At 56.0% G+C, this 27,421-nt stretch overlaps 7 protein-coding genes across 7 annotated transcripts; 3 read left to right on the top strand and 4 right to left on the bottom strand.

Annotated features, from left to right (window-relative positions):
• Positions 1-93: 93 nt before the first annotated feature.
• PTSG_07613 (5'-AMP-activated protein kinase subunit gamma-1) lies at positions 94-3,304 on the bottom strand (the record flags this gene model as incomplete). The annotated part of the gene is made up of 8 exons (XM_004991353.1): positions 2,942-3,304; positions 2,142-2,426; positions 1,787-1,854; positions 1,421-1,465; positions 1,166-1,244; positions 723-909; positions 400-454; positions 94-247 (listed from the first exon to the last, which is right to left on the bottom strand). The coding sequence occupies exons 1-8, from the start codon at positions 3,038-3,040 to the stop codon at positions 94-96; spliced, it is 972 nt and encodes a 323-aa protein (XP_004991410.1). The 5' UTR covers positions 3,041-3,304.
• Positions 3,305-3,732: 428 nt separating this feature from the next.
• Positions 3,733-5,835, top strand: PTSG_07612 (uncharacterized protein; the record flags this gene model as incomplete). The annotated part of the gene is made up of 5 exons (XM_004991352.1): positions 3,733-4,350; positions 4,592-4,662; positions 4,846-4,918; positions 5,145-5,489; positions 5,779-5,835. 5 exons carry the CDS (start codon positions 3,733-3,735, stop codon positions 5,833-5,835), a joined length of 1,164 nt encoding a protein of 387 aa, XP_004991409.1.
• A 308-nt stretch (positions 5,836-6,143) lies between these two features.
• On the top strand, positions 6,144-11,219 carry PTSG_07611 (EFHC1 protein). The gene is made up of 13 exons (XM_004991351.1): positions 6,144-6,235; positions 6,391-6,469; positions 6,710-6,919; positions 7,134-7,211; positions 7,559-7,768; positions 8,016-8,237; positions 8,517-8,646; positions 8,853-8,955; positions 9,210-9,444; positions 9,651-9,881; positions 10,091-10,224; positions 10,492-10,645; positions 10,800-11,219. Exons 2-13 carry the CDS (start codon positions 6,410-6,412, stop codon positions 10,914-10,916), a joined length of 1,884 nt encoding a protein of 627 aa, XP_004991408.1. The 5' UTR covers positions 6,144-6,235; positions 6,391-6,409; the 3' UTR covers positions 10,917-11,219.
• Positions 11,220-11,237: 18 nt separating this feature from the next.
• On the bottom strand, positions 11,238-18,113 carry PTSG_07610 (Psmd2 protein). The gene is made up of 18 exons (XM_004991350.1): positions 17,599-18,113; positions 17,267-17,323; positions 16,777-16,941; positions 16,429-16,553; positions 16,102-16,267; positions 15,830-15,923; positions 15,433-15,571; positions 15,133-15,259; positions 14,808-14,910; positions 14,578-14,637; positions 14,114-14,368; positions 13,616-13,935; positions 13,249-13,425; positions 12,892-13,004; positions 12,502-12,736; positions 12,162-12,288; positions 11,872-12,015; positions 11,238-11,624 (listed from the first exon to the last, which is right to left on the bottom strand). The coding sequence occupies exons 1-18, from the start codon at positions 17,722-17,724 to the stop codon at positions 11,443-11,445; spliced, it is 2,715 nt and encodes a 904-aa protein (XP_004991407.1). The 5' UTR covers positions 17,725-18,113; the 3' UTR covers positions 11,238-11,442.
• Positions 18,114-18,203: 90 nt separating this feature from the next.
• PTSG_07609 (uncharacterized protein) lies at positions 18,204-23,178 on the bottom strand (the record flags this gene model as incomplete). Its single annotated transcript, XM_004991349.1, has 15 exons — positions 23,015-23,178; positions 22,670-22,771; positions 22,444-22,544; positions 22,172-22,259; positions 21,815-21,902; positions 21,552-21,624; positions 21,220-21,328; positions 20,908-21,100; positions 20,422-20,688; positions 20,207-20,261; positions 19,858-20,001; positions 19,389-19,564; positions 19,101-19,191; positions 18,613-18,918; positions 18,204-18,417 (listed from the first exon to the last, which is right to left on the bottom strand). Exons 1-15 carry the CDS (start codon positions 23,132-23,134, stop codon positions 18,204-18,206), a joined length of 2,127 nt encoding a protein of 708 aa, XP_004991406.1. The 5' UTR covers positions 23,135-23,178.
• On the top strand, positions 23,144-24,477 carry PTSG_07608 (uncharacterized protein). Its single transcript, XM_004991348.1, has 4 exons — positions 23,144-23,220; positions 23,451-23,526; positions 23,818-23,898; positions 24,035-24,477. The coding sequence occupies exons 1-4, from the start codon at positions 23,198-23,200 to the stop codon at positions 24,242-24,244; spliced, it is 390 nt and encodes a 129-aa protein (XP_004991405.1). The 5' UTR covers positions 23,144-23,197; the 3' UTR covers positions 24,245-24,477.
• On the bottom strand, positions 24,397-27,417 carry PTSG_12613 (uncharacterized protein; the record flags this gene model as incomplete). The annotated part of the gene is made up of 6 exons (XM_004991347.1): positions 24,397-24,660; positions 24,879-25,031; positions 25,299-25,475; positions 25,701-25,805; positions 25,977-26,140; positions 26,478-27,417. The coding sequence occupies 6 exons, from the start codon at positions 27,415-27,417 to the stop codon at positions 24,556-24,558; spliced, it is 1,644 nt and encodes a 547-aa protein (XP_004991404.1). The 3' UTR covers positions 24,397-24,555.
• Between the last annotated feature and the right edge of the window lie 4 nt (positions 27,418-27,421).

Genomic DNA, 27,421 nt, shown 5'->3' with positions numbered 1-27,421 from the left:
CGAACACAACACAACACAACACAACTCCAACACATTTCAACACAACACAACTCAACACAAACACAACACAACACAACACAAACACACACACACTCACACAGAGAGAGGCATGTGACTGACGTTGAGGTGGATGAACTGGAGGATGCGCTTGTGGGTGAGGATGGAGATTGCGTTGCCCGTGTACGAGTCAATCACGGGCAGGCGGTGGATGCGATACTCAAGCAGCATCGTCAGCGCCTCAAGCACGCTGGGGAGGTGGGGGTGAGGTGAGGGGTGGTGTGTTAAGGGTGAGATTGGGGATGATAACATGGTGGTGTGGTGGAGTGATGGCACGCTTGGAATATGAGACGCAGGTCCACATGCGACCACATGCGCACGGCAACGCATATAACTACACACCTGAGTGAAGGGTCCATGCACGCGAGTGTGTGCGGTCGCTTATCACTCGACATGTCTGATACAGGCAGGGAAGAACGCAGCCAATGTGGATCAAGTATTAACGAATGAGAAGCGCACAGTCGTGCATTGCACACACCCTTATGCAACAAACACACACACATACAACACATACAACACGCCACAACACATTCAACACGCCACAACCCCAACACACCACAACACATTCAACACGCCACAACCCCAACACACCACAACACATTACAACATACCCCCTCCACACCCAACCCCCCCCCCCAAACAAAACATCAGGTTGGAGCACGGACCGCGCCACGTCTGGATCCTGTGCTCCTCAAGCTCCTCCATCTTGCTGTCGGGGGAGACGTAGTACTTGAGCAGGATGTTGATGAAGTCGGTCACCGTCAACATGCCCACAAACTGCTGCTTGCGCGAGTCCCACAGCGGCGCTGAGCGGATCTGATTCTGCACCAGCGCAAAGAACGCCTTCTTCACCTGTGCACAGCAAGAGGAAGAAAGGGGGGGTATGGGGTTGCGCGGGGTTGTGTGCGAATGTGCATGTGTGAGTGCACAAATGTGCATGTGTGTGCATGTGTGTGCATGTGTAAGTGCGCGCATTTGTGTGTGTGTGTGAGGCAACAGCAGAAAACGAACAGCACAACACGGCTGGGCAGGTTAACAAACAACACGCAACAGCAGCAGAGGCAAGCAGCACCAAGCAGCACCAGCACATGTGTCAGCTGCAACGCACGTGCAGTTGTGTATCGAGGACGACCATCTTCACGCTCACGGGCATCATATCGTAGCACGTGAACCGGCTCAGAAACCGCCTGGCGCAATTGCCGTGTTGATGGCGGTGGTGGTGGTGGTGGTGGTGATGGTGGTGAAGTGAGGTGAGGAGGGAAAGCAGAGCAAGGCTTGATCAAAGGTACGGACACACACACACACACACCGACACGCACACAAGACATGAGCCATGTTGCGTATCGTGGCAGTGCTGGCAGACCTGATGGCGTCCTGCTCTTCTTCAACGGTGGTGCCCGCCGCTGAACTGCGGGGAGGATACACGCACACGCATGCACACGCATGCACACGCATGCACACGCGGCGTGAGGATGACAGGCTTGTGCACTGGAGCCCACACGCAAACACATGCAAACACACACGCACACATACAAACACACACAAACACACACACACACACAAATATACACGTACAAACACACACAAATATACACGCACACGTACAAACACACAAATACACACAAACACACGCACAAATACACACGCACACAAACAAGCACAGCACATACGACTACAGAAGCACACAAAACCACACACAGGTACAGCGCTTTACTGCACTGTCTCTTACAGGGACTCGCTGGAGATGTTCTGTGATCGTGTTTGCGACGGCGTCGGTGACGTCGCCAAGGATGATCTCTGCATTGAGTACAATCCCGTGGACGCACACACATGAACAAACATGGGGCAGGGCGTGGCATCAGCGTACGTTGATTTGCTTCTGTGGCGGATGAAACACACACACACACACTCTCTCTCTCTCCCACTCTCTCACGCAAACACGCAAACACGCAAACACGCAAACACGCAAACACACACGCACACACGCAAGCACACGCAAGCACACACACACACACACACACACACACACACACACACACACACACACACACACACGTGCAGCTGCTGTGGTGCGCATGACATACGTCGCTGCCGTTGGCGGGAAGGGTGGCAGACGGCGCCCCCAGGGACGAGCTCGCCGTTGCAGCCACATCGCGTGGCTGCGGCCGCGATTTCGACGGCGTGTACGAGTGCTTGGTCATGGTGAGCTGTTCCTCCTTCTGGCGGGGCCGGCCGGAGAACAGCGGGCCATCCTGGAGCGGTTCACTGTCCACCAGCCGCGTCTCACTGCTCGTGCTGTCTGTTCGGGATCGCTGCGGCGTTCCGTCTGCATCCGAGGAGCCTCGCAGGAAGTGCCCATCGTTCAGCATCTGCCGCAGCGTAAGCACGGAGGGAGATGGTGGTGGCACGCGCGGTGGTTGTGGTGGTGACGACAGACGCGTTGACAGGGGCAATAACAACGACGGTGGCGGTGGCGTGAATGAAGACGATGTCCGCGTTGATGAAGATGACGTTGTCGACGTGGTTGCAGAGGATTTGGAGGACGAGGATGAGGCAGAGAACCGGGAGGCAGGGCCAGTCGTGGTGGGGGTGGCGGTTTTCGTCATCGTCGACACCGTTGTCGCAGTCGAAGAGGGTCGAGCGGACGGTTTCGCAGAAGATGACGGTGGGCGCGTGGCACCATGATCGCAGGAGAACCACATGATTGATTGTCAGCTCAAGCAAGTGGGATCAGCAAACACAAGCAGCAAATGGCTTGCACACACACACACACACACACACACACATCAAGACAGAGCCTCTGCCAAGGAAGGCAAGAGCACAATGCGCACAACAAACGAGTATTCTTCACCGTGTGCCTTCACATCGCATCAGACTGACTGACCTGCACCGCATTTGTTGTTGGTACTTGATATTGCCGCGGTGGCTGCGGCTGCTGCGGCTGCTGCTGCTGCTGTTGTTGCTGCTGCTGATGATGTGACATGGCGAGCGAGCTGGGCAGCTCCACCAACACAAACGCAGACACAAAGACAGGAGACAGAAGACAAAGACAAGGAAAGACAAAGCACAATCGAACAGGCCCCCTCTGTTCCTCTGGTCTTGTTCTTGTGTTCAAGCTGTTGTGTGTCAACTCGGTGGAGCGAGTGAGGAGAGGAGAGGTCAGGAGCTGAAGATCTGCCGTGGCGTGGGGTGTGTGTTGTCGTTCTTGCTGGCTGCAGTTGCAAATTGCTGCCCTGATGGACGGTGTAGATGATTTGTGAACATCTTCCACACCTTCACGTTCATCTTCTGCAATTGGCAAATAGCCTGGCAACAAGCAAGCAGCCAACAGCAAAGACGAAGAACACAGCAGCACAACAGCACACACCATCAACTATCGCTCACCCGACCAGCACCACCCACCTGCCTGCGTGCCCTGAGCACGCCTTGACCTCCAGCGCGCTCGCTCTCTCGCTCTCTCTCTCTCTCTCAACAGCCCGGGCTTCTTTGTGACAGCACCCTTTTCTCTTTCCTTGTTTGTTGCGTTGGTTCTTTACACAACACAACACAACACAACACAACACAACACAACACAACACAACACACACACACACACATTCACATTCATACACCCCACAAGCACACACATAACCCCACCCCCAGAAGCACACACATAACCCCACCCCCAGACGCAACATGAGTCAACAACAGCAGCGCATCAACTCCGTGGTCGGCGAGCGGATCGCGGCCGTGGTCGACGACATGCTGACGCGCTGTGCGCTGTTGCCGCACCTGTGCTCGGCCTGCGTTGTTCGCGACGACGCAAACGAGAGCGACGCAGAAAACGCACGCCCAGCGTCCAACACATCCGAGTTTGCGTGGGACGGCGCATCGCAGCTGAGCGAGGACACGCTGCAGATGCTGCAGGCACACAGACGAACAGAGAAGACATACGCCGCCGACACAGACAACCGCGAGCTCAGCATTGCCGTGGAGGAGTCCACCCGCAAGCTCATGCACCACCTCAGCAAGCGGCCGCACGAGGCGCAGGCGCTGCGGCAGCGGCCGGTGCACCTGCCGGAATCGTTCAAGACACTCACGCAGCGGCTGCAGCAGCTCCGCGATGTGCTCTACCTCAAACTCACAACCAACGTCGAGGATGAGCGCAGCCAGCAGGAGAAGGTCAACAAGCTTCGCGCCAACGAGAAGAAGAACATTGCGACCCTCAAGTCGCTGGAGACGAAATTGCGGCAGGCGCAGCGCGAGCATCACCAGGAGACCGAGCGGAGAGACGCCATCATCGCAGACCTCGAGGTGTGTGTGTGTGTGTGTGTGTGTGTATGCGTGTAAATGTGTGTGTGTGTGCGTTTGTGTGTGTTTGCGTGTGTGTGTGTGCGTTTGTGTATGTTTGCGTGCGTGTGTGTGTGTGTGTGTGTGTGTGTGTGTGTGTGTGTGTGTGTGTGCGAGAATGTGTGCGTGTGCGTGTAAACCATTTCTGTTGTGCTGCTGTGCCAATTCCTGATACCGTCTGGCAATATGTGCGACGCGCGTATAGGATGATTTGGACTTTATCGCTCACAGCGCCGCAGAACACAGCAGGCAAACCCTGCGCGAGGCCAGGCGCAAGTACGTTGCTGTTGTGCCGTGTGTGTGTCTGTCTGTCTGTGTCTCTGTGTCTGTGTGTGTCTGTGTCTGTGTGTGCCCTTGTTGCCACATTGTCTTGCGCACTCTCATGTTTGCGCCACGTCATTCTCATTCACGCACACGCACACATCCACCTGCACACATGTTCACACTTGCTTGGTCCAGGCAAGACCATCACGAGCACACGATGAACACGGACGGCAAACAGCTCAACGAGCAGCTGGACAAGCTGGAAAAGGTGACGACGATGACGACGATGATAGTGATGATGACGATGATGGTGATGGTGATGATGCTGGTGGTGAGAAGGAGTGAAGATATTGTTCATATGTGTGTGTTTTCGCAAGTCATTCCCTCCCTCCTCCCACTTGCCTTCAACACTCACCCCACTCGCCACATGCCTGCTCCCAAACGCTTCTAAACACACACACACACACACGCACACGCACGCTCGCTCGCATCAGGAGCTTGCGAGCATGAGGAAGAAGCACAAGGACGAGGAAACAAAGCTGCGCAAGCGAAAGCTGAAGCTGCAGGCGCAGATAGAGGGGTGGATCATGAAGTACGACCAGGACATGGGCGAGAAGCAACGCGAACTCGACGGTATTCAGCAGCAATATGGCGCAGAGTCGAAGCAGCTGCAGGAGCTGGAGGAACGGTTCAACGTGCTTGAGATTGAGTACAATCGCATTATGGAGGAGAGGCGAGCGGAGCGCGAGTACAAGCAGCAGGCGGAGGAAGAGATGCAGAAGATGATACGCGCTGCCCTGCTCATCCAGTCCTGTTGGAAGGCATACAAGTCCCGCAAGGTACGGTGACTTCTTGGCGGGGGGGGGGCTGGGGGATTGTTGTGTGTTTTGTGTTATGTGTGTTGTGTATGCATGCACTTGTTTGTGTGTGGGTGTGGGTGTGGGTGTGGGTGGGTGCGTTTGTGGGTGGGTTTGCGTGTGTGGGTGCGTGGGTGCGTGGGTGCGTGGGTGCGTGGGTGCGTGGGTGTGTACGCAGGCCTGTGTGGTCTTCTGAGTGCGTCTCTGTGTGCGTTCCGCCATTGTACTCACTCTCCATCATGTGTGCGCCCATCCCACGTGTGGTCACCAGGCCGCACGAAAGGCGGCTGCCAAGAAGAACAAGAAGAAGGGAAAGAAGAAGAAGTAAGGAACGTCCACATGCAACGAAGACAACTTGTTTTCGCTGTTGTCGCTGTACTTTTTCTCTGCTCTTCGTCCTGTTACAAAGCATCGCAGAGAGAGCGGGAGGGAGAGGGAGGGAGAGACGAGGGAAGGAGGATAAGGAGGGGAGTGCTGTTGTGGCTCGTGTCGGTGCGTGTGCAGAGGTGTCTTGTCTTGTTGGATATGAATGCCGGTGCGCGTTTGTCCCATGCCAGTGCCACAGCGCCACACAGCGCAAACGCCTCTTGCCTTGCTTGCCTTGCTGAATTTTGTAGCATATCTTTCATAAACTCTCCAGGTGCGTTGTTGCCAAGACGATTGTCATTTCCACACACACACTCCATCAAACCAACAACACCACAACACCACACCCGAAGCAACCCCAGGTCTGTGGATGTGTGTGCATGTGCATGTGTGTGCGTTTGCTAATGCCCTCCTGGTTGTGTGCCTCCTCTTCCTCCCCTCACTCCTCTCGTTTCCTCTCGTATGCTTGTGTACTGTATTATTCATACGTCATTGTCTCCTGTGCCGCTCGCTGCAGACAGCAATCACAGCACACCATGTCAAGTGTCAAGAAAACAGCGCCGCTGCTGCCTGGTTTCACCTTCCAGGATCCCACGGTTGGTGGCAACAATGAGCAGCGTGTGTCACCTGCTCCTTGTCAACTCGCACCAGTGCTGCAAACATCACAAACATGGAACACCAACACGCGCGCGTGTCCTCTCGCATACAAGCTTGCACGCTCCCATGCACTCACACACTCACACACACACATGCACTCACACTCACACTCACACACACGCACACACACGCACACGCGCACACGCAAATGCACACGCAAACGCACACGCCCCGTTCAGCAAACGCGGTTCCCACGATCCCAAACGCTGTCCAAGACAGCAGGCCGTGGTGATGATGCAGAAGAGGTGAGCGAGGACGACCTGCGCCGGCTGCAGGAGCAAACAAAGCGCCTTGCCTTCCAGACCACCACACGCAGAGAAACAGAGAAGGCCGCATTGCCCATTCGAACCCCAGCACACATCCCAGCCTACGTCGCTCTTGACAAGAAGGTGCAACACACTCCCCCTCCTGCAGTGTTGCATCAAACATGGCATCATCATGTCATGTCGCTGTTGCCTTCAACCGTGATGTCGTGTATTTCATGTTGTCCATCCATTTCGTCAGACACACACACACACGCACATGCACGCACACGAAACAATGCATCGTCGCGTGTGAGCCCATCGAGCCTCACTCTGCTTGCACCTCCATGTCGCTGCTCAGGTCCTGACATTTGATGGCTACTTCAAGGAAACGGTCACAGAGTCTGCGGAGGAGCACTTCCGCGTGCGCCGCGTCAAGGTCGGTGGTCTTGATGCCACTGGGCTCTGCATCTGATGCTGATGAGTTGAACACCTCCAGCTGTGAAGCTGCTCTTCCTCACCCTTCCGTGTCGTCCACCTCCCATCACGTCCACATGCACCTGAGACGGTCGTCATGCGCTGCTGCTCAGTCTCACATTTACACACATGAACACACGTTCATTCACATTTACACACATGCACACACACGCACACACGCACATACACGTACGTATACATTCACACACGTTCACTTTCTATTGCCTCTGCCTTGCTGACGCCTTTCTTCCCCTTCCTCAACCCCTCCAATCTCGACCATCCGCGCGCGCCATTGCACCGCGTACTCAGATCTACTACCATCTTGAGGATGACACCATGTCTGTGCTCGAGCCCCCCGTCCCCAACAGCGGTCTCCCCCAGGGCAAGCTCATTCGTCGCCAGCGCCTGCCCAAGGACGCGCGCGGCAACACGTGGTCGTGGAAGGACCTGAACGTCGGCATGAACCTCCCCATCTACGGCCGCGTCTTCCGCGTCACAGACTGCGACGCCTTCACAAAGGTGTGTGTGTGTGTGTGTCTGTGTGTGTGTGTGTGTGGTGCGCCTGTGTGTGTGTGTGTTGTGTGTCTGTGTGTCTGTGTGTGTATGTGTGTGTGTGTGTGTGTGTGCAGGTAAGCTTACCTCGAACTGTGGTTCATTTCCTTCAGCTTCTTCTAACACTCGCACTTGCCCCATGTCACTCCCTTCCCTTACCCCACCCTCTCACCTCCCGCCACCACAAACAACCACGCCCCCCCCCCCTTCGCAGGAATTCCTTCTGTCCAACGGCATTGAGCTGAATGCGACGGAGCAAGTGCCGGAGGACCCGTACACGGTGAAGCGCAAGGTTGTGGAGCAGCCGTCCACGCTGGCCACCACCAAGAGCGACTTTGACAAGCTGAAGCAGTTTATTGAGCTCGATCGAAAGGTGCTGCGCTTCTACTGCGTATGGGACGACCGCGCAAACCTCTACGGCGAACTCAGGCCCTTTGTGAGTATGACACACGCTGTGCGGCGCGCGCGCGCGCGCGTGTGTGTGTGTGTGTGTGTGTGTGTGTGTGTGTGTGTGTGTGTGCTGTGCTGTGTGCTGTGCTGTGTGCTGTGCTGTGTTTACTTTGTATGCTTTGTATGCTTTGTATGTCTGTGTGTCATGCTTCCGTGTGTCTCTCTTATCGCTCTTTGCATCACTCCCTCCATCTCATCCCACCCTTTCCATCTCATCAGCTCACATGCCCCCGCCCTCCTTTGAAACATCCCTCCGCCACTACAGACGCTGCTGTACTTTCTCGTTGACGACACGATTGAGATCCGGGAGCAGCACCAACCGAACGATGGGCGCGACAACTTCCCGCTCCTCCTCCGCCGCCAGCGCGTCCCAAAGAACCCAAAGAACATCCCACGTGAGCACAGCCCCGTTTGTTTGTTTGTCTGTCTGTATCTTTGCGTGCGCGCGCGCGCCCGTGTGTGTGTGTGTGTGTGTGTGTGTGTGTGTGTGTGTGTGTGTGTGTGTGTGTGTGTGTGTGTGTGTGTGTGTGTGTTCTTTTTGCCTTTCTCACCATTCCCTCCCCCTCGTCTCACATCAACACCACCTCACCTTGGGCACCAGGCGCGTTCCCGAAGATTGTGATGGAGCCGTCGCAGGAGGAAGAGGGCGACTACATTGGGCCCGAGGACCTCGGCATTGGCGCACGCGTCTTCATCCTCGGAAGGTGCGCTGCCCCACACCTGTCGCAGTGGTGGTGGTGTTGCCGTTCTTGCTCTTGCTCTTGCCCTTGTTCTTGTTCCTGTTCTTGTTCCTGTTCCTGTTCTTGTTCTTGTCGCTCTTGTTCTTGTTCTTGTTGCTGTTATTCTCGTCAGTTCCTTCCCACTCTCATCCTCACCCACCTCCACCCCACCCCCATCCCTTCTTTCCTTCGCTGCCCTCCTCCTCATCCTCCTAACTCCCCCCCCCCCTTTCTACTAGAGAGCTGCTGCTGTGCGACTGCGATGAGTTTACGCGCGAGTTTTACCGCCGGAACTTCAACGTGGAGGACTTCACCCCCATTGATGTTGAGGACCCGTTGACAGAGGACGCCCCTGTGGAAATTCCGCCGCACACCGGATTTGGCACTCACGAGGACTCCATGCAGAGCGTGCTGGCCCTGCAGCCAAAGCCACCAAAGGCAGACATTGGCAAGCTCCTCAAATACGACAACAAGGTGTGTGTGTGTGTGTGTGTGTGTGTTGTGTGTGGTTTGGAACAACTTACATTCTACCTTGAACACCATCTCCATTGTCCCTCACGACCGCTATCTCGACGCCTGTTCCCGCTTGCTGTCTTCATCCACATGCCTGCTCACCCATCCCATATCTCTCTCGGCCTTTACTGCCGCCGCCCCCCTCCCTTCCCTTCTTGTTCGTCTAGTCCCTTCGCTTCTCTGCGCGCATGAAGACGGAGAACCCCATTGACGCCGAGCGCCGGTTCATCGTGTCCTACCACCTCTCCTCGGACACCATCTCCATCTTCGAGCCACGCTCGCGCGAGACGCACGGCGGGAAGTTCCTGGAGGCCACGCGCGTGCGCAAGCCCGGCTGCGACAAGCACAACCCTGTGTACTATGGCGACTTTGACCTCTACCCTGGCATGGAATTGGAGGTGCGGCAGCATGTGGGCGATGGAGAGATAGTGGGCGGTTTTTGGTTGCGCTGGTCGCTTGCTGTGGTGTGTTCTTGCGTCTGCGATGTGTGTCTCCAGCTGCGGTGCATGTCTCTTCACTTGCCCCCCCCCCAATCACTTCACGCCTTCTCACAATGTTCTTCTCGCCTCACGCGCAATCCCTTGCCACCTCCCACTTGCATCTGCAGGTGTTTGGCCGCACGTTTGTGCTTGAGGACTGCGACAAGTTTGTGCTCAAGTTCATTCAAGAGAACGCGCACCAGTACCCGCAGGCCGCCCTGGACCAGCTCTCAAAGAAGTACAACATCCTCTTCGACACAAAGTACGCTCGCTGCGTCTGTGTGTATGTGTATGTGTATGTGTGTGTGTATGTATGTATGTATGTATGTATGTGTGTGTGTGCGTGTGTGTGTGTGTGTGTGTATGTGTATGTGTATGTGTGTGTGTGTGTCTGTGTGTGTTTGCTTACGTGCATTTTGCGTTCTGTCGTCGTGACACCTTCGCGTTGTTTGGTCATGCACAACCCCCCTTCTCACCACCCCCCTCTCCTCCCCCTCTCCTCCCCCCCCCCCCAAATTGCCACCACCAGTACGGATGCGGCAGATGCACTTGACTCTGCACGCAAGGCGCTGCGTGACCGCGGGTTCTCCAGCTTTGATCTCGTGCACAAGCGCCTGGCGCAACTCGACGCCAACGACCGCGGCGTCCTCCACCAGGACACCGTCTACGACACGTGCCTCGAGGTGAGCCGCCATTCCTGCTGATGCTGGTGGAGGGAAATGCTGCTGGTGCCTGTGGTTTCGCGGCTGCGTGTATCGACACGTGTGCGCCCGTTTGTTCAGCTGTCCCCTCACCACCACCACCACGCCTCTGCGGCTCTCTTCTGTCTCTTCTCAGATCGGCCTCCCCCTGGGCAATGGCCTGATGACGGCGCTGCTGGGCCAGTGCGACGTGGGCGAGGGCATGGTTGACTACCGCCGCTTTGTCGACATGCTCGCCAGAGACGACGCATAGTGGCTGCGGGCATGTGCTTGCTTGCGTGTCGTTTGCTTCCTTTGTGTCGTTGAATTGCGAGTGTCTAACTGTCTCGGTGTGTCTTAAGATGTCTCGTTGTGTTTGCGAGCGAGTGCCTCGTGCTTACATTTTGTGAATTCATCAAACCAGCAGCATTCTATTCTGTCTGTTCATTGCGCGTTGTGTTGTGGGTTGCGTTTGTTTGTTGGTTGTCTCCCTTGGTCTTTGCCTCAATCTCCTTGTCTCATTCCTTCCCCCCCCCTCCCCAAACTGTTGCATAAACCCCCAAAGCTTTGCGTTCACAACCATGCGTTTTTGGTGCTGACGGTTCCGTGTGTGTGTGTTAATGGCGAGAACGAACGGGAAAGGGCAACAACAAACAAAAACACACTCGCACGAAACAGTCACAGCAAGGCCGCCCAAGCAAGCGACCACACATGCCCTCACTCACAGCGACATCAACGACCACATCAGTGTGCCAAGCAAGCAAGCACGTTCGTACATGCGCGCATGCGCGTGTGCATTGTTACTTCTTGCTCTTGGCTGCCGTCTCTTCGTCGTAGTCTGGGTTCTTGCGGCAAATGACAAACCCTTCCAGGGTGGGCGTAAGCGGCACGTATTCCTCTGTCGCCAGCTGCGCGCGCTCTCCAAAGCCAAGCAGCACGGGCGTGTTGTTCGTCACAAAGCCAGTGATGGTCTTGGGCTTGCCTGTTGCGGTGCATGTAGCGGAGGCGGTTGTATGGTGTTGTGAGGAGCGTTGTGAGGGGGTGTACTTGTTGGAGAGATGAGGGCAAGGGTTGCATGCAAGCAGGGAATAATGAACGAAGGCATGTGCGTTCAACACACAAGCTACGACGGGGCAGCATCACGCACCCTGCAAAACAGCCACCCCATCGAGTCGCTCACACTCAAGAACCTTCTCACTCTCCACCACGACTCAGAAGTGCAGCCGCACCTGCTTGGCCGACGACGTCGACGGCCTGGCCGACGCGGACGGTGAGGGAAAGTGGGTTGAGGTCCTCGTCAAAGAGCGACAGGATGCGCGGATGCATCGCAAGCGCCAAGTGGTACAGCATAAAGTGGCTGTCACCCAACAGCACTGCACAAGCATACATGGATGGTTAAGGGAAAGCACAGGGAAGCAGAGGGGGGGGAGGAAGTGTGAGATGCATTGCTGCGGCCGAAGCAAAGGCACAGTCAAGAAGCCTATCACTAACACACACACGCACACACACGCACACACACCTTCTTTGACGTCGACGAGGCTGAGGAGCATGGTGAGGAGGCCTGCGGCGGCGGCGGGAGACAGCAGAGAGCGCTCCGTGTGGAACGGCGACAGCGTGATGCTGCCCTTGCCCGTGTACAGCAGACCCTGCAGGTACATGAAAATGCATGGCGCGGTGTGTGAGGGGCGGCTGGCTTACACCATACACACACACAGCACACACAACACATAACACACCACACACAGCACACGCACGCACAACACATAACACAACACACACACAACACATAACACAACACACACACAACACATAACACAACACACACACACACACACAATGCACAACGCACAACGCCCTACCTGTGCGATGCGGATGACAAACATGGCATCGTTGCTGCGGCTGTAGTACTGCGCAAGGTGGCGCAGCATGCCGGCAATCCTGGCGTGGTTGGTGCCGGCCCCCATGATGCCAAGTGCAAAGATGGAGTTGTACGCCACCTGCTTGTCCGGGTCGTGCGTCAGCTTGCTCAGAATGTCAAGCACGTTCAACGCAGGGTTGGACGTGCACAGCAGCGCCATGGCAATCGGCACAGCCCTGTCATTGTGCACACAGGTGGTGTGAGCACGCGGTAATCATTGACGTGGAGACGTGGAAGCAAAGGGCGGCAGGGCACAGTCACAGCAAATGTATACGCCGAAGAAACAAAGACGAACGCATTCGTGGCAAACGAAGCGTGGGCACGAGCGCACCTCCTGATGACGGGCTCGCCATATTGGAGGAGGTGGTTCATGCTGCGCAGCGCCATCTCAACGCCAATGTCCTCCCCCATGGCAACAATCGCAATGCCAATCGTCGCAAACGCCTGCAGCGCACGAGAAGGGAGGTTGAGGTTGAGGTTGAGGTTGGCAAGGAAGGGCATTGTGATGGTGGTGGAAGGGCAGCAAGGTAAGAGGGCAAGGACACGCATTCTATCACAGTTCACGCGTGAGCCAATACCAAGGGCATGCCACACATACATGCACATTCACCTCAACACGTAAACACGCACGTAAACGCAGAACAACACAACATACACAACATACACAACATACACAACACCACCGCACCTGTGAGAGGTTGTTGCCCTCCTCGCCTTCCTTCTCCTCAATGTGTTCCGAGCACATGTGCAGGAGCTTCTGGATCTTGAGCACGTTGCCTGTGCCGGCATAGGCGATGCTCTCCACAATCGTCTGGAACACCGTCTTGTACGGCTCCGGCACAATGCTCAGCACGTCAGACGCAAGCTGCGCGGAAGCCAAAACGTGCGTGCGTGAGGGGCGAATGCATTGAACAGCAACATGCGGTGCAATGCCCGCGTATCATCCACGCACGCACACACACACACACACACCATTCAAGCACACCACAAACTTCACGCACACACCACAAACTTCACGCAAACACACACACACACACACCAAGCTGCATACGTACCGATGAGCTGGCCTGCTTGCCCATGAAGATGAGGCCGACAGCGACAACAATCATGCGGGCGTGCATGGTGTTGAGCTGCTCCGGCTTGAGCACCAGCAGGCACTGCACAATGGCCTCTGCAATCTCCATGTTGCCCGTGCCGACGTGGATCTGGCCAAGCGCAATGGCGGCGGTGGCGTGCAGCTCAAGCTTGGCGTCTGAGTCGTCAAGCACGGGCCGCAGCAGCTCCGTGACAATCTCGTTGGCGGTGCCGGCGTAGGCCAGCCCGAGACCCATCACAGACGACACGCGGAACAGGTGCACCTTGCTTGTCACATAGTCTGCGAGCGAACAACACAGATGCGAGCGGTTAATGTGAGCAGCGTCAAGAGAGTTGAAGCACAATGCGTTGGAAGACACACCAACAATGCATCGTTGCATAACATACGAGATCGCGGGAGGCTGCTTCACAACTTTCGCACCTAGACACACACACACACACACACACACAACACATGCCTTGGAGGAGGGCGAGCGCGGGCTCGTGCTCGTTGCGAACGGTGGAGTTGACAATGCCAATGGCGAGCAGGGCGCCAGCCTTGACCTCCTCCTTGTCAGACATCATGTACGCGTCAATCTGGGTCAGGCCACCGTCCACGTCCCACAGCAGCAACATGCCCAGCGACGCAGCAGCAGACATGCGCCCGCGCTCCTTGTGGTGGTAGATCCACGTGTTGCCCTGCTCAACCAGAATCAACTTGTCGCTGCCAAAACCTGCACGGGTAGCATGAGGTGGATGAGAGAGGGGAGGGAGGGAGGAACGTGTGGATGAATGAATGACTGCATGGTGAAGTTGAATACGCGCCACAGGTGGTCAAGGGGGTTGCAATGGCGTGGTTGCCCACACCACACACACACGAACACACACACGCGCGCGCACACACACACACGCGCGCGCGCACACACACAACGAGCAGGCGTACCGGTGTTCACAAAGGCGTTGGTGAAGCTCTTGGCCAGGTTGAGGCGCGGCACGGCAAACCCTGGGAGGGACAAACAACACAATGTCATGTAGTGGCGGATGGGTGGGTTGGTTGGTGTGAGGGACAGAACTGAATAAGGGAGTGGGTCGACAAATTACAACAAAGGCAGTGTCGTCTCATCAACAGGAACGAGCCCACGAAGAGGTGAAGTGTGGCATGAAGCAATGTACGTGTGGCAATCTTGTCGTCGGCCTTGTACACATCATCGGGGGACTTTGGCTCCAGAATGTCGAGTTCGCGCGCCAGTGCAAGGTAACTGCTGCTCAGGTGCGTCTGGCGTAATGACAACAGCATGGCAAGCAACGCATCGTGCGCGTGGCGTATGAGAGTAAGAAAGACACCACATTCGTGGATCATGCTTGTACTTGTGTGTGTGTGTGTGTGTCTGTCTGTGTGTGTGTCTGTCTGTGTGTGTGTCTGTGTGTGCGTGTGTGTTTGTGTGCGTGTGTGTCTGTCTGTGTGTGCGTGTGTGCGTGTGTCTGTGTGCGCGCGTACGTTTGCCATGAGGTCGCGGAGTTGCTCGAGCTCGTCATCGTCCTCCTCAATGCCGTCAAGCTCCTCCTCAACGTCAAAGAAAAACTGCTGCCGTCCAAGCAGGAACGCAAGCTGCCGCCGCGTGCTCCTGAAGCAGCAACAGTGATGTGATGGTTGCGATGGTCGTGGTGGTGGTGGCATGGTGAGGACACAGCGCAACCACACACGCGCGCGTTCTCTCACACAAGCTCACACGTTCATGCGCGCTCGCTCCCTCGTGTGCACAGTAAGCCAAACGAAGAAATCATGGCGCATGCGCACCTGTCTGGGCATGTTTTGAAGATGTCCTTGATAATGTCCATGTCGTTCAGCTTGAGGGCGACCTGCATCGCCTGCGGCCACTTGGAAAACTTGCGGAAGATGCCGAGACATGTCTTCATCAGGATCTCGTCGTACGGCTCTGCAGGACAAGAGAGAAAGAGGGGGGGGGGGTGAAATGGGCGCGGCGGCGAGGAGAGGGGCGGGGGTTGAGTCGTGAGGGGGGAAAGAGTGGAAAGGGGAAAAGCAAGTGTCGTACAAACAGTGGCACAAACACATGAAGTGGGCGTGCACATGACACGCCACGCGTTGGTGTATGTAACGTTGCAAGGCCACCCAAATGCAGAGGCCCAACGCGCAGGGCACTGCAATAAGAGCGAACGCCGGAGGCGCAACGGACCTGGGACGTATGGGACGCAGCTCATGAGGTAGAGGCAGACGCGGTCGTAGCAGTTCTCGTCCACGTGCGGCTCCAGCATATCAAGGCGCTCAATCTGGTGCGAAAACAACACACGCAAGAGAAGGAGAAAGAGAGAAAGAGAGAGAGAGAGAGAAGGAGAGAGAGAGAGAGGTGTGGTGAGGGAAGGGTGAAATCGGGCACAGGTGAGGAGCGGTATTGACACACGGTCGCACACACACACACACACACATACACACACACAAACAGCGCACCTCCATGAGGAGGTCGCAAGCGTCTGGCTCGGCGTTGTTCTTGACGCAGTATGGGACAATTTCACCGGCAAGCTTGGTGAGGTCGTCGAGCTGGGGCTCGCTGCCAGCCTCCTCTGCAGCCGCCACGCGCGCGCTGTGCTCAAGCGCAATCTCACCAATCAGGTGCCTACAGCCACCACGTGTGGAAAACAGAGGGGGGGGGTGATGAGCCGAGGAGAAGATGTGGTGGGGGTGAGGTTTGATGCAACACCACAGTACACAACACACACACACACACACATCACACGCGGAATGAGCACGCAGGACAAATTCAGGGTGGCCACGCACCTGACGTATTCGTGGCCCCAGAGGGAGATGGGCTCATCTGTGCCCTTGAGGCGGAAGTTGAGGCAGTCGCGCTCGCCGCTGTCCACCGTCGTCGCAATCAGCGAGATGACGTCGGCAGCAATCGCCTGCGTGGCCGAGAGACGAACAGACAGTGGCAACACGGAGACGACAGCATGGTTTTGCGCGGGGCATGCACACAAGAGATGAGCAGGGACGGGCGGTTGACGCTATAGATGGATTACACCACACGGTTTCTGTGCATGCATATGCAACGTTTCTCTCCACACGACGCCGCCCACACGTCATACAACGCGCACACGACACTCGCATGTGTACACGCTTGCAGACCTTGTGTTCTGGGGAGCTGAGCTTCTCGCGGATGTCCTTGATGCGCTGATAGTGTGGGCGAAGGAATTTGAGGGGCTTGGGCACAGAGGTCATAGATGACGTGGCTGTCTTGATCTCGGAACGCAGGTCCTTCAGGCACTGCTCGTACAGGCTCTGATCGTCCTCCTGTCAGCGACCACCCACACACGTGCACAGATGTGTGTGTGTGTGAGTGAGTGAGAGAGACAGGCACAGAGACGGAGAGACAGACAGACAGAGACGGAGAGAGAGACAGACAGAGGCGGAGAGAGAGAGACAGACAGACAGAGACGGAGAGAGAGACAGACAGAGGCGGAGAGAGAGAGACAGACAGAGACGGAGAGAGAGAGACGGAGAGAGACAGACAGACAGACAGACAGAGAGACAGAGACAGAGAGGGCAGGGACAATAATTCCCACAGACGCAAGCAAGAAGGGGATGATTGGAAAGGCAATAAATGACTGCAGCGTACGTCGAGTCGGTCAAGGTAACCCTCAAGCTTCATCTTCAGCTCGCGGTCAGCTTCGGACTGCAACACGGCAGCAAATAGTGAAACGGTGTTTGGATGAGTGTGTCGCTTCGCATGACATGCAAAACAATGGGGGGGGGCGCAACATGCACAGTGCAAAACAAAAAGCATCAACACAAGTCTACACAGTACACACACGCGTACACACGCGCATACATACACAAGTCTACACACATGCGCGTACACATGCATGCACACGCACTCACAAACACGCGCTCACGCACACGCACACGCACACGCACACGCACACGCACACGCACACGCACAGTTCGTACCAGGTCTTCCTCGTTGATTTCCACGTCTTCTTCCTTTTCGTTCTTCTTGGCGTCTTTGTCCTTGTTCTTGTCGACGTCCTTGGAGACGTCCATCTTCTTTGTGGCCTCTTCACCGGCAGGTGGCATGGCTGGCTGTTTTGTGTCGAGTTGGGGACGGGGCTTCTGAAAACTGGATGCAGCAATCAATAACCGCTGACAACAGCAGCTCGTGTGTGGGACTCACTGAAGCGTGCGCACAAACACAGAGGGTGGTGTGTGGCCCTTTGGATCACCGTTGCTCTCAAGTCACACACAGCCGCTTGCTTTGCTTGTTTTGCTTGCTTGCTGTCTGTCGTGATGGAGACTGCTCTGCTTCTTTTTGGGGTGATGGACGGATGGATGGCTGTCGTCGTCTCCTCTCTGTTCTGTCTGTCAGTTGCTGTCGGTTGTGTTTGTGTCGTCGTTTTCTTTCTTCTCTTCTTGCCTCTTGCTTCGGGCGGTTCAAGAAATCCGAGCAAAAACATTCACAAAAGGGCGTACTTGTGCGTTGCAAATTGCAAGTGCAAGGTGCAACTGTCTGACAGGGAAGATGAAAGTCGTTTATGATTTCAGCAAGAACTCGGCGCTCACTGCCGCTTCTTGCTGGCAGCTGCAGTTGGCTGCTTGCTGTTTCTGTTGTTGGTGGTGGTGGTGTTTGTCTTCTTGCTGGTGTTGGGGTTGCAGAGGGCCAAAGAGATGAGCTGCAGCACGAGCATGGTGGCAAACAGAGACACCATTACCATAAACTCGTCCTGTCCACGCATGGCCTGACGTACAGCTCGTGTTCCCACACACAGCCATCTGCAAGCGAAGGGGGGGGGGCGTTGGTTGGTTGAGGAGTGAGAGAGGGGAGGTGATCGTGGGGCTCGTTGTGGTGTACACTGTCACGCAAACAAACGAATGCACGCGTCAACCCAACACACACATACACACACGCACACACACGCACACACACGCACACATACGCAAACACACGAGAACACGAGTGGAACTCACGATTCTGTGCAGGCGTCAGCATCAACGGATGGAAGGGAGCTGCGTCCGTTGTGGAAGTGCTTGCGAATGGCGGCAATGGCATTTGCCTGCGACTCCAGCGACACCTCAATCATGTACAGTCCAGGCCGCATCTCGCGCTTCCACCACTGGCCACGCAGCGGTGCCGTTTCGCCAACGGCCTCTGTCGCGTTGGTGTAGTGGTATGTCCAGTGGCGCATGCGGATGTACTTTGGTGGCCGCACGTGCATGTCATCCGGCTGCTCCTTCTCAAGCAGATCCAACACCGCTGGCTCGCCCTCAAGCAGCCTATATCGTGTGTGTGTGTGTGTGTGTGTGTGTGTGTGTGTGTGTGTGTGTGTGTGTGTGTGTGTGTGTGTGTGTGTGTGTAAGCGCGTGGGTTTGGAAAAAGCAGTGGGGAAAAAAGAGGAGGAAGTGCGCGAGAACTGGGCGGAAACTGTGCAAACCGCACATCAGAGACGCACAAGCACCTGATGGCAAGGTGCTGCAGCCACGGGTTGTGTTCGATGCTGCCGAGTGCGGCAAACCACATCTGCCAATCAAGCCGGGGCTGGTGTGGGGCTGTGCCATGCACACATCGCGAGGGGAAGTGATGGGTGGTGGGTGCGTGCATGAACAAAACAGAAGGCACACACACACACACACACACACACACACACACACACACACACACACACACACACACACACACACACACACACACACGCCCGCTTCCGCATCTCAAGCAAGCACACTGCCAGGGCTGTAGAGCAAGGTACCGATAAAAGGCGGTCTGCCGGTGACCTTGCCAGGCTTGGACTTGAAGGCGTAATCGTGCCACGTGCGCGCGTCCCTGCTGCCCTCCACGGAGACCTCTGGGCGGCCGCCAACACCACTCATGCCGCGGAACAGCCCGTACGAAGTGACAACTTGCAGCGGATCGAGCAGCTGGTGGCTGCAACACAGTCGTGGAAAAAGTGTGTGTGTGTGTGTGTGTCGGTGTGTGTGTGTGTGTCGGTGTGTGAGTGTGTCTTGCAATGGTGTCAGCGGTGGTGGTGGGAACACACAAACGACATCACGGAACAGCTGACCAGTTGCGTTGCCGCATGCACGCATGCAACAGACAGCATTTTTCTCCGCCATCCCCTTGGTAAAGACTGCACACACACACACACACGCACACACACACACACACAACACTGCACACACACACACACCCATGCCCGCCACTGCACGTGACGTTCGCACCTTTGCTGGACGACCTCATATCCGGGGGCAGTGTGGAGGCGAAAGGCGCGATCGTTCCAGCGAAGCGTCTCGATGGACGCCGCAAACAGGAGGGCGGCAACGCCCACCCGCGGCAGCACAGATGCAAGGTGCCCAAGGTTACACCTGGTGTGTGCATGCAGGCAGGGGCGAAAATACAGCGGTGGAGGAGAGCAGTTGGCGGTGAATGGGGTGGCGATGAGGAGACTGGACAGGGGGGGATAGAAATGCATGAAGTGAGAGGGTGAGAGGGTGAGAGGGTGCGAGCACGGATATCACCACAACAAAGATCAAAACGCTGCAAGCAACAAGATGTAAGGACATCACGCACTTCCTCAGAGCCTTGAAAACAGCAACCATGCATGGCACAGCCACGCCAATCGCTCCTGAAAACAGGTGAGGGGCGTTGTGTGCGTTTGTGGTGAGAGAAGATGTGCATCTATGTGTCTGTGTGTGCTGGTCGCGCCCTTTCTGTCTACGCCTGCCCCACTACTACAGCTTGCACAATGAGACCAAAACCAGCACACACGCCCGCGCGCGGCTCACCGAGGACAATGCCAGCCTCCAGGGCGCGGGTAAGCCAGTGCGAGAACTGCTGCTTGGTAAAAGCCACGGTTGCGGTGATGGGCACATGCATATCTGCTTGCACATGCACGTCAAAAGCGTGTGCCGTGAATGTGCCAACAGCGAGGGCGGCGATGAGCAGGAACAGCGCCTCAGCCCACCACGGCAGCCGCTTAATCAGGCGCAGGCCCTGCTTGCGCGCGGACACGTGCATGTCGACAAAGCGTGATGAGACGACGGCCTTCAGCTCTGCGGTGGAGTGTTCGGGGACAACAACGTCAGGAGAGGCGGCATTGGGGATGGGGGGAAGCGGAAGGATGTATGAGGACAAGGATGAGAACGTAGCATCAAACCAGGCTGTGTTATTCACCAGCTTCAAGCGCACGCACACATGCACACACACACACAAAGAAACACACACGCACGCACGCACGCACGCACACAAACAGAGATGACAGCCCGCAGCACCGTTGTCGTAGAGGACAGGGATGGCGAGCAGGGCAGTGAGGATGTTGAAGAAGTTGTAATTTCCTGTGACGAAGATGAGGGCCATCAGCACAACTTGCGCCACCGCGCACACGACGCGCACGCTGGAAAACGGGAGAAAGAATCCAAATGGAAGCACCGCCTCAATCACATATACCTGCACCACACTGAACGCCTGCGCCCACGTGGTTTGTGTGTGTATGTGTGTGTGTGTGTGTGTGTGTGTGTGTGTGTCCTCACAAACAAGGCGGATAAACGTGTTGTAGCAAGAAGCATAAAGCAGGGCGCTCGCACCTGGAACCAGTGCGGCAGCTGATGCGCAAACCAGGCGAGCGGTGTTGGGATGCACTGGCTCTCGTAATGGACATCCATCGCCGTCAGCCCCCACCATGTCGGGCACTGACTGCACACATGTGCACGCGTGTGGTGCGGGTGTGAGTACGAAACAGAGCAACGTTACTTTTCATCCGCATATCCATCATGATTGCACACGTGCACACTCTTCGCACGTACACACTCTTCGCACACACACACACACTCTCTCTCTCTCTCTTCGCACATACACACACACACTCTCTCTCTCTCTTCGCACGTACACACACACACATGTGCACGCACTTGTGCACCTTGTGAGCTTGACAATGCCGCTGAGGAACATGAGGCGAAAGAAGAGCCAGCGCACAAGCGACAGCATCAGGTCTACGTCACGTGTGTTTGTTTGCATGTATGCACACAAGCAGACAAGGAAGTAAGCAAGCTTACATTGTATGCCATTATTGTTATTGCTGGTGAAAGCATTGTTGTGGGTTCGTAACAGCGCAATGATGTCTTGGCAACAGTCAGTCATGTTGGCTGCACAGTGATATGCCCATGCTGCAGCCTGCCTTACCTCCACCAGGGTGATATTGGTTGCGAACGCACACGAGCGGTGCTGTTGCTGCAGCTAAGAAGCCAACTTCCAGCAACAGAATGTCCCACTGCCAACAGCGCATGACCAGCGGAAGCGAGGCTGAGATGACGAAGGAGGATGCTCAGGCGTGCTCACTCTCTCGCACACGCGCGCGCGTGCGCTTGCAGCAGTAAAACACGCAAGTGCACACACACACGCGCGCGCGCACTTGCAGAAGTAAACATACATGTGCACACACACACACATACACACACATACACACACACATACACACACACATACACACACGCACGCACACACGCACGCACACACGCACGCACACACGTACGCACGCACTTGGAAGTAGAGGAAGGTGTTGCCGACTTGGTACAGGGAAAAGTAGCAGAACCATAGTACGGCATAGACGGGAAGGCACCGGCACCGCCTACGCGCGCAAAGCATCACTGAGCGTTGAATGCACAGCCTTGCACAGACCTTGCACAGGAAGCAGGGGACACGAGCGAAGCGCCACAGCATGCACACAAACAACGCATGCACCGTTACACACATGCACACATGCACGCAGACACATACACACAGCTACACACATGCATATGTATGCAACCGACCAGTAGATGACAGAGACGAAGGACAGAAAGGCGCCGAGCAAGGCAACAGCGTCCATGATGGTGTCCACATGTTCATGAAGCGGCTGATATAGCCACAGTGCCTACAATTGTACGAAGCACAAGCAACCGTACATGGGGTAAGCGAGCAGTGAATGCATGGTGAGTTGGAGAGCCTGTTGAGTGTTCTGCAGTTGCACATGTATTGTGATCGTGGGCGTCTGTGTACCGTCGGGTGTGCCTTGAAGTTCTCCAGCCAGTTGTCCTCGCTCACAGCCGCCTTCTCCAGCTGCGCCTGAGCAGGGACGAGACCAGTCGCCCCATACAAGCCCTGTCATCGCACGGCAGCGGGACGTGGGACGCGCGAGCGATGCGTTGGAGTTACATAACATCAGTGACAGCAGTGACAGCGTGAGCAGAGGGTGCGATTGCACACGTACGCGCAGAGGGCGCGAGTGTAAACGTACACGCAGAGGCACTCACTCACCCACATGTACACTCACATGTACACTCACTCACTCACTCACTCACTCACTCACTCACTCACTCACTCACTCACTCACACAACACTGACCGGAAGCTGCAGGTAGATGGAGACGAAGGCGGCTGCGTAGACGGCGCTGATGCCCATGAGGAAGGCGTGCCGCACGGCACCCTGTGACTTGCGTGCACCACAGCCTGAACAACAAGTCATTCCCACAGTCCTGTCGCTTGTTGATTCAGTGAACGGAAATCACCACAAGAAGGACTGAACAAGATGAGCGGTGGTCGTGCTGGAGGGTGAGTTGGTGTGTGTGTGTGTGTGTGTGTGTGTGTGTGTGTGTGTGTGTGTGTGTGTGTGTGTGTGTGTGTGTGTGTGTGTGTCTGTGTGTGTGTGTGTGTGTCTGTGTGTGTGCGTGTCCCTCTCTCTCCCTCTCTCTCCCCTCATTCAAGATGATGGACTTGCTTGCTTGCACGCGCGCGTGCCTCATCCACAACATGCGCTGCGATGTGACATGCGATTGTGACAGCATCGTGCTCGGCTATGCGGGCTTCCTCTTCGTCATGGGTTTCCTCGGCTTTGCCATGGGTAACTTCCAGTCCAAGGTGGGCACGCGTGCGTATGTGTGTGTGTGTGTGTGTGTGTGTGTGTGTATGTATGTGTGTGTGTGTGTGTCTCTGTCTGCCTGTGTCTGTTTGTGTGTGTGTCTGCCTGCCTGCCTGTCTGGCTGGCTGGCTGGCTGGCTGGCTGGCTCTGTGTGTCTGTATGTCTGTCTGTGTGTGCGTGTGTGTTTGTGTGCCTGTGTCTGTGTGTGTGTGTGTGTGGAAGGCTTGTGCACCAACCTGCATTGACGTGAAAGCCGCCTCCACTACCCCCTTCCGTCCGCAAACACCCAGGCCAAGTCCGCCATCATCGTCGGCTCGGCGTGCTCGCTGCTGCAGGTCATCGCATACTTCCTTCACATCTCCTCGTCCATGGTATGTCATCAGCTGTGCACCTTCCATGCGCTTCGTACGTGCTTGCTAGCGACCCTTCTTCTCGGTAACTGCATCAACTCCACTCACAGCCCCGCCCTGCCTTGCCGGCTTCTCCCCTTTGCTCTCTCGACTTTAGTCTGGTGCCGGACTGATGATTGCAAAGGCGTTCATGACGGTCAACACGGCCCTGTTTGCGTGGAGGGCGTACTTGGCGTGGCAGTCGCCGGAGAAGCAGCACGTGGCCATCCTGGTCGCCGTCATGGCACTTGGGTCCCTTGCAGCACTGACAGTCCTTGCACTCACCCCATCAGCGCCCAAGCGCCACGAGGCACAGAAGACCAAGTGACGAAGTATTGTGTTGTGCTGTGTTGCGTGTATGTGTGTGGGGGGGGAGTTGTTGTGTTGTGTTGTGGTGTTCGGTTGCTTTATGTGTGGGTGTGTTGTGTTTCGTTGCGTCTTTCGCTGCGTCTCTCGCTGCGTCGTTCGCTGCTGTTGTCTCTGTTATGGCACGTTCATTTTACCTCGTACATCTCTCCTTGTCGTACATGTGAACAACAAATCATACAAGACATGAACAACCATGAAAGAGCACTCGGGCCCACCAAACGGCTTCGCATCGTCACTGCACACACACACACGTGCGCGCGCACGGTCGTGTCAACGCCACCAATAGCTGACGGAGAGGCTCTCTGTGAGGGAGCGCACGTGGTGCCAGTACTTTGGCGGGATGTACAGTATTTCCCCTGCCCGCAGCACGCAGCGCTGTGACCAACAAACAAAGTGTGCAATGCACAGGACAGCTGTCAGTATCACATGCACTTCATCAGTGGCAAGTGCATAGGAAAGCGGAAAGAAGTGAGCGGGAGGACGAATGCACGAAGGGATCCAGATCCATGCCACAGACACACACATACACGTACACACACACGTACACACTCACACACACACACACACTCACACACACATGCATGCATGCATACCTTTGGCACCGCGGCCGCGAATTGGGGAAAGCGGGCGAGGTCTGGGGCTTCAATGTCGACCCGACTGGAGTTGGTGTGCATGCCTTCCTCGTGCGGATACAACAGCGGTGTCTGATCCGTCGAGTACAGATGCAACCGCTTCGCGCCAATCACCTAAGGAGGAGGAGGAAGCAGGGGGGTTAAAACGCGATGTGTAACGACAGAGAGCGGTTGTTGCTTGGTGCTACTGTGGGTTGCAGCCAGCCACGCACACGAGCACATAAGCAAAAGTGCACATACAAAACACATGAGCTGTGACCAACGCAAACACAAACACAAACACAAACACAAACACAAACACAAACACAGACACAAACACAGACACAGACACAAACGCAAACACAAACACAAACACAAACATCCTGCACTCTGTGCACACACCTGGCAGAGGAGGTTGTGGTGTGGGTCCTGGTGTGCCGGTGAAACCGTACCGCGGGACCCAAGCCACGCATTCACTTGCACAAGTTCGCCCATATGGCAGTAGTCGGGCGTGACTACATACGCTGCCAGCTCCGGTATCTGCTCAAACAATGGATGCTGCGCCAGATACCCCGTCCGCTGTGACGACGGCGCGGTCGCAGTCGTCGTCGTCGTCGTCGTCGTCGTCGTCGTCGTCGTCGTCGTCGTCGTCGTGGCTGCAGCTGTGGTTGCAGTTGCAGTTGTGGTCGTTGCAGTTGTGGTCGTGTCATCATGCTTCTCCGCATCAGCGGCGGTAACACTGCCATCGCCACCATCACCGTCACTGCCATTACCGTTGTGTTGCCCACACGAGTCTGTGTCCACGTACGCCATGACAAATTCCCGGAGCGTCATCATACGCTGTGACCATTCCTCATGCAAGTATGTCGAGCCAACCTCAACCGGCACAAGCCGCTCCCCAGCTACAGGCTTCATAAGCGCATGTGTGTGTATGTGTGTGTGTGTGTGTGTGTGTGTGTGTGTGTGCGTGTGTGCGTGTATGTGTGTGTGAAAGGGACGAGCGGTAGCACAATCGCATCATCACGCGTACAAAAGCGTGTTTGCACACAATACGCGATCTTGCTATATGCGCAGACCTACCAGCAAGTCGTCGAGACAGTGCCAGCGCTTCGTGGCCGGCCAGTGGTCCATGGCACCCGTGATGATGACAGGCTCGCCCGCGTCCATGATGCGCTGAAAGGCGGTCAATGAGGGAAGCGCAACGCGCGGTACCTCGCAAAACGCATCTTCCACCCGACTGACACCTGCACGACATTCGTCACGGAGAAACCCCAATCAAGCAATCAATCAATCAATCAATCAATCAATCAATCAATCAATCAATCAATCAATCAATCAATCAATCAATCAATCAATCAATCAATCAATCAATCAATCAATCAATCAACCAATCAACCAATCAATGGATCAACGAGGGAAGAACACAACTGGGTGTGGACAAGGAGGAACGCCAGCAGGATCTCTGTTTGCATGTCTACCAGTGTTGTCGATGCGACAAGCTTTTGTCCCTTTTCCATTCCCCTTCCCCCCCCCCCACACACACACACACACTTCTTGCCTCCACAAGTCGCTTCCACTCACTGCGTGGGCTGCTGCGTTGTGTGAATGGGCTGAGCTGCTCCATCAAGGCCGCGTGCGTCACACGTGCTAGACGAAACAGATCCCAGCGTTGTTGTTGCTGTCCTGCTAGCTGCAGCGCGCTGCCCATCATGATCCCCTTGTCCATCATATGCAGGGCCTTGCGCAGACCCCCAATATCCTCCGTGCGCACGCGCAGTCCACCCGCCAGCAGCGATTTGTGGCGCTTGGTGGCGAGGTCACCGCTGTCCTTCGTCCGATCGAGAGCCGCCCTTGTGTCGCTTCCCGACGGCACTGCATCCGCCCGTGCTTCTCTTTCTTCGTCTCCTCCTTGGCCTGGTAAGCTTTGGTTGTGCTGGTGTGCTTTGCCGTTGGTTGTGCACAGCAGCGTCAGGAGCGCCAACAGGTGCGAGCAAACGTGGTACAACTCGCGCCACTGAATCGGCACATCCTTCCAGTGCCACTCGTAGAGCTTCTCGTGGGCCAAGTCAACCAGTTCTCTGGCACGCCTCATCGCCGTGCTCAACGCTTTGTCGCTACTCTGAAGCTCCTCACTGTTGGTGTCTCGAGGCCCGTCGCCCACGGCACCACCACAATGGTCGTCATTTTCGTCACCACGAATACCACCAACACCAGCATCGGCATCACCACCGTCAACATCGCCACCATCACCAGCATCAGCAGCAGCATCGTTATCGTCCCCATGGTCATTGTTGCCTTGCTTTGCATGGCCGCCAACGACCCAGCAAACTGCGGCGTGCAAACCGTCGAGGCGACTCAAGCACCACTGGCCATGCACCTCCAAAGCACGGCGCTCAAGCACCGCTTTCATGGATGGAAACACGCCCAGCTGCGCCTCCACCACGACGCACAAGTCCAACCCAGCACCACCACCGCCACCACCACCACTGCTGCTGCCGCGAGCGTCCATCATCGTCGTCATCACC

Source organism: Salpingoeca rosetta (assembly GCF_000188695.1).
Source record: "Salpingoeca rosetta unplaced genomic scaffold supercont1.20, whole genome shotgun sequence".
NCBI classification, from domain to species: domain Eukaryota; class Choanoflagellata; order Craspedida; family Salpingoecidae; genus Salpingoeca; species Salpingoeca rosetta.
Note: the sequence above shows the minus strand (reverse complement) of the source record. Positions and strands in the feature narration are given on the sequence as shown.